Source organism: Gavialis gangeticus, unplaced genomic scaffold (assembly GCF_001723915.1).
Source record: "Gavialis gangeticus isolate Ggan-Ray unplaced genomic scaffold, GavGan_comp1, whole genome shotgun sequence".
NCBI classification, from domain to species: Eukaryota; Metazoa; Chordata; order Crocodylia; family Gavialidae; genus Gavialis; species Gavialis gangeticus.
In genome coordinates, this window is record NW_017729001.1 from 21,475,684 (window position 1) to 21,485,199 (window position 9,516).

The window sequence follows — 9,516 nt, forward strand, 5'->3', positions numbered from 1 at the left end:
CCAGCAAAGTCACCTCAAAGAAGTCCTTCCAAATCAATGATTGCTATTTACAATATAAATACATTCATGTAGCTATATTACTCATCTATAATTGATTTGAGTACAAAATTCTGGGTTATTTTTGGTGAAAATAGGGTACTGGGCCTTGGTTCAGGACTAATCCCTCATTTATAACATTGTTGCTTATGAGAAAATTGGTTTCAAGTCGCAATGTTTTGACTTAAGATGCAGTTTTCAGGAACCAATTGTGTTGTAAGTCTGAGGACTGCCTGTATAAACAAAAAATCTAGGGAGAAAGCACATTTTCTGCAGACTGATTGAGATGTGCCTGTTACTAGGCAAATATAAACCAAGATGCTTTGGAAATAAAGCCTCCAATTAAAACCCAAACCAAAAAACACTCTCTCTCCTGCAATAATCAATTACTTGACATTAAATGAGAAATTATTCCGGCAGAACTGGATCCCAGAAGGAATCAGAAGGCCACAGGCCTCAAAAACGCAACGTTTAATACATTTCATAGAATAGAACAGATTAGACTTCAAAGAGGAAATAATACTGGATCTGAGGGAGACCACAGCCTTGATTCATAAACCCAGGAGTAGGAAGGCTGCAGTTTGTGCAAACACGCTGGGGTCACGGGGCCAATAAGAACTTACAACCTCTGCCTCAAGTTTCTTCCTAGAAAGGCGGCTTTAATTCCTGTCCCACAAAGAAATAAGTATCCTATCAAGCCCAGCTCAACAGGAATGTACTAAATCTGCCGGGTTCCTACACATCCTACTCCCGGCACCTTCCGAGAGGCAAGAGCTGCTTTCAGACACCTGCCCCACCCTTGCTGGACAGGGTTTGCAGGATGCTTGCACCTCTGCTCCTCCCTCCCATGCCCCAAAGGGAACTAGATAGCTAATTAACTAGACTTAATTAAGCCACAATTAAGTTCAGACGGAGAAGACCACCTGAGCAGCTTCACATGCCCCAGAGAAAGCATATTTACTTCCCAAAGGAAGAGTCCTTCACACCTTCCACATACAGAACAAAGGGCCTCCTGGACATGTCACATACTTACCCCTCTAGCCTCCCAAAAGTAGGAGTGTATTCTCTACAGAGTTTGGGCCCAATTTTCAACTACCACATCCAAAGCTGTATGCCTAGTTTGTACACCATCTTGGCAGCACATATCAATGCCATGCAGTGCCCTATTCTGCAGGGAGAGATGGAATGAGGATTTGCACATGCAAGCATTAGGCCTTGAAACCTACTGAAAACTTGGCCCTTCCATTTTACACGCACACACTGATTTAAACCAAAAAAACCCCGTGACATGCAGGTACCTCACTACCTCTAAAAAGATCAATACTACAGCAAAGCACTTGTTGATCTACCAGATGCAGTGCCAAGCCCTTTTCAAGGTTGCACACTTGGGGTTTCTGATTCGAGCATTTCCCCAGGGCTTTGTGTGACCCAAGTGCTGTATAAGCCTCAGCCAATGTACTTATGAAATAATAGCTTAGGCTGGAGACACTCAGTACATGCAGACAGCTGTAAATCTATATTTTGGGACTGTCCAAGGATAAGGACACACTGGGATGACGTAACACTAACAAGGACATTGCCAAAATAAAAGATCCATCTCATCTCCTAGTACATATCAGGCCACATTTCCAAATCAAGGAGTCCTACTTACCCAAGGCAGGGGTAGACATCCCGTGACATGCATGCCACAAATGGCATAGGCAGCCTGTGTGGCATACAGCAGAGTTGGGAGGGGACACATGGCACAGTGGCATATCAAGCAGGAACCAGAAAGCGAAGCAACAGCACAGGCAGGGGAAAAGAATCAGAGTGGCACTTGGGAAGGGTCTGGGTATAATTTGTGGCACACCTGCCAAAAAGGCTGGCCTCCACTAATGTTATGACCAGTTTCTTAAGCTTGCAAAGGTTAAGAGAGCAAAGAAAGTTTGACTTTCATTGGTGAGAGAAATCAGGGCCATCTGTAAGACAGGAGATCTCAGGCCAAACACAAAGGATTCTGTGTGGAAGTGACATATCATACACAGGATAAAATAAGATTCTGACAACATTTAGAAATTGTTTCAGCTGCAGATGGGAATGTTCTACAAAAGAAAGGTTTTCAAAAAGCTAGTTCAGGGAGGTCTTTAATCCATAAAATAAAAATGAGAAAAAGCTGTTGTTTTTTTTTTTTATATTTCCCCCTGTAAAGATTGTACATATTTAAATAACTGTATTTTTCAAGTAAGCACTTTTACTGTAATAAAAACAATTCAAATGGCAAGGAAAAGAACTCCGCCTGCACCAGGAAGTTCCCTTCTGAAGCACATTTTCTTTTCAGTGATTAGTTTTCAAGTATTCCAATTCAAATGCATTGGTTAGTCCTGTAAATTGTCGGTTTTGTTGTCACTTTGCATTGCTTTTCCAGCTCAGTTCCTTTTGGTCATAAGCAATTCCTCTGCTCAGCACATAAGCGAACTTGGATCCTTGGATTAAGAAAGGCCACTTTGTTCTATGCAAACTGAACTGTAAGTGGTAAAGGTCCTGGTTCCAGTCATTTACGGACTCAGTCGGAGTCATCGTCGCAACCATCGCTCCCATCAAGTTCATTGTTGTTCTGCAGGGCAACAGAAAAGAAATGGCAGGGTTATTGTATCATCACTTCTAGAGAGACCCACATCAAAGCACTGGATCTAATCTACTCCAGGGTACAGGCGAAGATGAATCTGGATCCCAGCTTCACAACTTGCACCCACACCTACTTTCTGTCCAGTGTAGAGGGTACTTCAGGAGAGGTAACCACCGTACTTTTGGTGCTAGATAATTTGTTTACTGCATTCTCATCAAGTGGGGTAGACTTCTATTCAGTGAGCTTGGCAAGTGCATGATTGTGTAAGTAGCACATTGAAAATGCCAACAGTGAAAATTCATTTTCATAAGCAGATCACTTAAAACCTTCATTTTTCCAATGGTCTGAAACCACTACCAAACTGCTACGGCTCCCACTGTGTTCCAGACCTTGCTGATGGGGGACTTAACTTGGTGATGGCTTCAGACAGTTGAATTTAGATCCAACTTGTTGTCCCAGATATCATAGTCTTATATACAAGTACCGAACACACCGTGTTAAAGCATAAAGCAGCTGCAAGGTTTCTAAGGACCAGGTCACACCACTCATTTATCTGCCTTCAGCCAATGACTCAGCTGACTAGGAACCCGATGCTGTAGGTTTGAGTTTATGGGTAAGAAGCAAGATAGCCTCCTGTTACCCAATCCATCACTGTTTCTTGAACGCAAGCCCCATCTGTTACCTTCAAACAGCACTAAGTAGGTAAATAATTGTTTGCATCCTATGCTCTTTCTGCATCACATTTAACATAAGGCAGTATTTATTATCAGCATTTTGCCTCTGGTCACAAGTGTTTCCATGAAATACATGCTTTCCTGCAGTGATGTTGCTACAATTGCCTGAAGTACAATAAATCCAAGAAACTTCTGGCCTAGGGGTAAGCAACCCACCGCATGCTTGGCATACACACCACAGGGAAAAGACCGGGGCTGAACTGCCACAAGAGTCAGGCCCCCGCTGTCCGTGCTTGGCATGGCAATATCTTACAGGTTGAGGTTGCAGGTGTTTTTGCTACTCTGCCCAAAAATGTTGCCGACCCCTGATCTAGCCCCTTTTCAGTGCAGGACTTTACTCAACAGAATATCCATTTCTGAAACTCCCGTTAACCAAAGGCCATTGTTATGTTTTTCAGGTTTAAAATGATTAAAGCTCCAATCCTTCCCAGCCCCATCACTGCCACTTTACAGGTCTTCTAGTTCTGAAACCGTAAGAACCCATTCAAAGGGCACAGAGACCTCCTGGGTCCATCAGGTCCGGTCCTCCGCTCTCACAAGCAACCACCTCAAGTAATCCCATTCACGAATCCAGTCACCACTCCCAGTATTCAGGAGCGCTGCCTCACATTTGTAAAAATACCAGGATTCTATTCAACTGTTTCCCTCACATTGTCTCCAGTCTACTTTTGTCACACTCAAAGCAAAGATTTCAACTATTTCCTTGCATGATTATAGTACATCCCAGAGTTCCAGGAAAATTTCTTCAATTTCAGCCTCAATTTTCCTTTTCTTAAAAAAAATGCATCCCATGTTTGCCTGTTATACTCACAGCCGCTCCAGCTGCTGCTAACTCAAACCTACCACCTCTCATGAAGTTCCCCGAGGTTTGCTGCTCACAGTGGGTTAGCAAGACTTGGTCAAGAATAACTAATGAACCAGAGCTTAAACTTCCACCCAGCTTCAGCCCCCTTGCATCTAAATAGATCATTAAACAAAATAGAGGACCAGATAAATGGCGAGTTCTCCAGGCAGATGGGTATGAAGAAGGGATTGAAATTATGTTTTTTGTTTTAAGAGAGTTCAAAGCCACTACAGGTTGGACTGCCTGTCCCTGCCTTCCATTGCTAATCTGTGTGGCTTTGTAATCCTTCCTCCTGCACTGAGGAATGGCTTTTCCTTCCTGCTCTCTCTTGTCGTGCACAAACCCACAACAAAAATAAAACCAGTAAAAGAGGCTGCATGCGAAGCATGATCAACTGCAGAGTCTGGAAAGAGAGAGAGAAATTCATCTCATTTTTCACCTTCATCTCTCAGAGATGCCATCTGAGGCAGTGCACAGACAGCAGGTAAAAATGAATTTGGGGAAATGAGCAACTCCAAGTTGACATGTCCCTTTAAAACAAATCACTGCCATAGGGGAAGGCAAACATTACCTTGGAGTTCCCGTCATTGGCTTGCACCTCTGTAGCAGTGGAATCGAAGTCATGGATGGAGAGGGTATTCATCCAGTTCACCATGGACTTTTCCTCCTGTTCCGTGTTTATAATTGTTGGATAGATATGTTCCTCTTTGAAAGCAGCAATCTTCTCCTCCTCCTCTACCCATTCCAGAGGCTCATGCAGCCCGTCATTTCCAAAGCGCTTGTTGTACTTTTCAAAGTGCACCCTTTCCAAAACCAGACCAAGCCCCGGTGCTTTGGGGACATCCACCTTCTCCTCTCCCCAGCTGCGCTCCATGATAGACTCAGCCGTGTAGCCTTTCACTACTGCAATCACCAGACCAATCATTTTCCTTATCTGGTGCATCATGAAACTCTGGCCTTTCACCTTTATCACTGCAAATTCCATGCCTTCTCTCACAAAAGGCTCCTCACAGTACATCTCCATGATGTACCGCTTGGCACTGGGGTCCTTGGCCCCTTTCTGAGAGGTGAAGTTGTGGAAGTTATGAGTTCCTTTGTAGCAAGCAAGAAGTCTGTTGACTTTCTCCAGAGTCTCTTGGCTCAGTCGGTAGGTTTCATCTTGGGGATCAAGGTCCTTTTGGGCAAAGGCAAATGTTGGTAGCATGTAGGAGTAGGTCCGGGCATCACATTTGTTCTTAGAGTTGAATCCCCCGGTGACTCTTTTCAGTCCTTATTTCAAAGGTGACATCAGATTAGGCAGAACAGTTAAATCAGCCATTTCAGCCCGACTATGAGCCCCCACCCACTAGCAGGAAGAGCATCTTTTTCAAGGTAATGGGAATTCACAAAAATCCGTAACAATCTAATTGGCCACATGGAAGCACAAAGACATCTGCACTTGAGGATGCCTCAAAATCCAAATCAAAGGGGTGTCTGCGCACACGGCCGAGATACTCAGTTTCAAAATCCTTACCCAGAACTCTGATATCTGAAGGGAGATGGTTATTGATCTTTTCTAAAATGCTGTCCGTCAGCCAGACCTTCAGTGACACTATCTGTCCAGCTGCAGACACACCCTATAAAACAAAAACGAACAACGTACACATGCACGTGATTATGCCACAGTGGAGGACCTGTATCAGAAACAAATTTAAAATAAGTAAAGTCAATGCATATGCATTGTTCAGAGGTAGACAAGATTCTCTGGGTCTCTGTAATATCTTGTATTAGCTCAACTGAGTATGTATTGTTCATTTCTTTATGAGTAGTAATTTCAATCTAAAAGGAGGCAGAGAAATCATCACTGGTGTTGATCCAAAAAAAATAAATAAATTGCTGCCATAGGGGAATACAAACATCAACGATTTTAGCTTCCCTGCAAAACTATGCTGCACGGTACTTCCCTTCCTCACCTCTCCCTCCTCCCTGCAATCTATGAGACTGACTTAACCAAGAAAAAGAGAGTTGAAGGGATCTGCTTTGTATGAGGCCTTCAAATTCTTATAAGGTAACAGGAACAAGAGTATAAATCCATTATTAATGTCCTCTCCTCTGTGGCATCTTGCTGTGACGTGTACAAAAACCAAAACCTGTACTGTAGGCACTTACAACCACTAATTTGTAACACAGAAGCATCTGTTGGCCGATTAAGGATTAGTGCCCTATTGTGCTAAGTAACACACGGGTAACATTTTAAAGGCAATTTTATCCTCAATATTGTCACGTTAATTAACAAATGAGAAACTCCCATTAGAAAAAACTGATCTTTTTGTTCCTCGTGACATTCTCGGCACTATCACCTCCTGTACAGCACAAAGAGAAGGGCCCCAGCCAGCACACCTTGTCTGTTCGTGCACATCTCTGGAAGGACATCTTTTTCATATCTTCCCCGTGGTTTTCTGGGATGCAGCCAGCCTGAACAAGGGCAGACACCAAGTCATCTTCAATCGTCTTGAACTGAGGGGATCCCATATTTCGCTGGAAGAAGAGAAAAAGAAATGAAAAAGAGATTAGTAACTTAGTAACTGCTCCAAGAATGAAAGAGCAACAGGGGCCTATACAGCAAGCCCTTTGATCATGTTTTACTGGGAATCTAAACAGGTGTATTTTGGAACTTCATTTGCAAATGCTATTAGTTACAAACACTTGAGATTTCAGCATTAAATACCCCAACTATGAATATCTGGACTTTGGTGGGGATTATTAAAAGTGGGCCTGAAAGGCACAAAAAAAGGGTTTGCTCTTCCAGTATACACACTGGAACAGCAGGCACCATAACCCCAATCCCAGTACTCTGGAATTCTTCATTCTGACATCTATAAACTAGATTAGTGGGTTCTTTGATTTTACTTCTCGAAGGAAGCACATGATCATCTCGTCTGCCTTTGTGCAGAACGCAGGCCATGGAATTCCAGGCAATCATCCTGCACTAAGCCCAAATATGAGCAAACCAGAAGGCTGCTGCTGTAAACATGGCTGCAGGGCTTGGTGAAGAAGGCAACATCGTATCCATGGACTTCTCCAGACTGGGAACATTTACAACACTGCTATTATGCAACTGGCATCAAAATGCAAGCAGCCCCCTCCCCTCTCTCCTCTCCAGTGTAACCGTGCTGCATCAGTGCAAGTCCACCAAGCTGCACTAAGCCACCCTGAGGCAGCATATCTAAAATGGAGCTTCCAACATCTCTTTTCGCTTGGCCCCCGGCCCCTTTGCAGATGATACACAGCTGTGGGCATACCGATACAGCTAGAAATGGGCCCCAGCAAGGAGCAGGCTGGATTTATGGCGTAGCTACCTACTTGCATCCCATGGTAGCCTTTCCCAGAATACGCTATCAACAGGACAATCTTCCTTTTGGGAAGCTTCTTATTCTGGTCTTCCACATCCTCCTGGTCTCTCTTGAATCTTTTGGCCTGATGTCCATTTTCCTCTTGCTTTTCAATCTCCTCACTGTTGGTGCTGCTGTTCTGTAGTCTCTTGGCTTGGCCGGCAGCCGCTACTCGCAAACCCTCAGCCATTGCAAAACGCTGAAAGGGACAGAGAAGGGAAAAGGGTTCAGCCAACAACATTTTCATCCAGCATGGGGGAGGAGCAAAAAGATCACACTGAACACCTGAGCTGCAATTTAGGCCTCATCCATACTAGCACTTTGCCTGTATATTATACCAACATGCTTCTCTCTTTCCATACACACTGGACATTAACGATTCTGGCAGCTCTCTATAGGGGAGACCTGGCTGCAGTGTCTACAGCTGGACAAGCAAATGATCAAGCCAGGGAAGTTTAGCTTGTCCTGCTACTGGCAGACAGCCTTTCCCCAAGCAAGTATCCAAAAGGGCCATCTCATTTATGGATGCAACAGCTGAGCACTGGCCCCAGCCCTTCTAAAGCAGGGGTAGCCAACCTGCAACACACATTGCCACAAGTGGCAGGTGGCCCGAAGCAGATCAGAGAGGGGCAAAGCAGCTGACGGGGAACAGAAAGCAGAGCAGGCCGAGAAAGGGATTGCAGCAGCACTCAGGGAGGCTGCAGAGTCACTTTCTGGCAGGCCGGATGGACAGGTTGGCCCCGGTGGTCTAGAGCAGCGGTCTCCAAAGTGAGGTGCGCAAGACAATCCATTGGGGTGCGGGAAGAAAATATTAGAACTTGTATTTATATTTATATAAATATACATATATGGGGGTGCGTGCTCAAACATTCTTTACTGATGGGGTGTGCGATCAAAAAAGTTCAGAGACCATTGGTCTAGAGCAGTGGTCTCCAAACTTTTTTGATCGCGCACCCCTATTAGTAAAAAATTTTTGAGCACGCACCCCCAATATATGTATATTTGTTGGGGGCACCACTGTCAACCCCTCCACATCGTGAACTCCCACTCTTCCCTCACGACACCTCGTGTACCGTACGTGACCGTCCGACATACGAACCAAGTGAGGGCACCAGTGTCAATCCGTATATTAAATATTAGTAAAGCTTAATTTCTTTCTTATTTTTTTTAGATAAAAAATAAATATAAATACAAGTTCTAATATTCTCTTCCCGCACCCCAGTGGATCGTCTTGCGCACCCCACTTTGGAGACCACGGGCCTAGAGCAGCGCCCATCCAATCCCAGGCGCTGCACAAGACCCGTTATCCTCATCTGACGTAAGGAAAACTACGGCGCTGGCAGGCCAACGACGCTCGCCCGCGGTCGTCTCATCACCAGGCTTCCAGCACAGCCAGAAATGGAGCCCAGGCCTCCCACCCCGGCCTCCAGCCCACCGGGCGCACGGCCCCCTGCAAGGCTGTCACCTTCCTTGGCAGGACTGGAAGGGACCTCACCACCGAGGCTGCGGGGCGGCCCCCTGCCCGAGGCAGGATCACCCCCCGCTAACCCGGCCCGGGCAACAGAGCTACCGGGCAGAGACAAGCACACGCGGCCGGGGTGACACCACGCACGCACATGCATACACACGCACACAGATACACACACACGTGTGCAGCTACACCTGCATGCATACACGCACATATGTTGCCATGCACACAAACACGCGCCAATACGTGCAAGCGTGCGCGCACACACCCAGGCACGTGCACATACACACATACAAACGCACACCCACATGCCTGTACAAAGATACAGGCACGTGCACGCAACGGCACACGCACTCAGATAACACGCACGTGCCTATACACACTTGCACGCCGGCACGGGCACACGCGCGGACACACCCGGGCGGGCACGCACGCGCGCAGGCTCGCGCGGCCGCGGC

The 9,516-nt window shown here is 45.7% G+C and overlaps 1 protein-coding gene across 4 annotated transcripts in view; it reads right to left on the reverse strand.

Moving 5' to 3' along the window:
* Positions 1-492: 492 nt before the first annotated feature.
* Positions 493-9,516, reverse strand: part of PUS1 (pseudouridylate synthase 1) — an 11,507-nt gene continuing 2,483 nt past the window's right edge. For 2 of the 4 annotated variants that reach the window (XM_019507055.1, XM_019507052.1), the window contains exons 2-6: positions 7,562-7,789; positions 6,599-6,736; positions 5,733-5,835; positions 4,791-5,488; positions 493-2,629 (exon numbers count right to left, since the gene is read on the reverse strand). In XM_019507055.1, coding sequence (XP_019362600.1) covers positions 2,579-2,629; positions 4,791-5,488; positions 5,733-5,835; positions 6,599-6,736; positions 7,562-7,780 — 1,209 coding nt within the window. In that variant the 5' untranslated portion in view covers positions 7,781-7,789 and the 3' untranslated portion in view covers positions 493-2,578. Of the gene's footprint in view, positions 2,630-4,790; positions 5,489-5,732; positions 5,836-6,598; positions 6,737-7,561; positions 8,002-9,487; positions 9,507-9,516 lie in introns of those variants that run through there. The other 2 variants (XM_019507053.1, XM_019507051.1) reach the window with 2 other exon arrangements.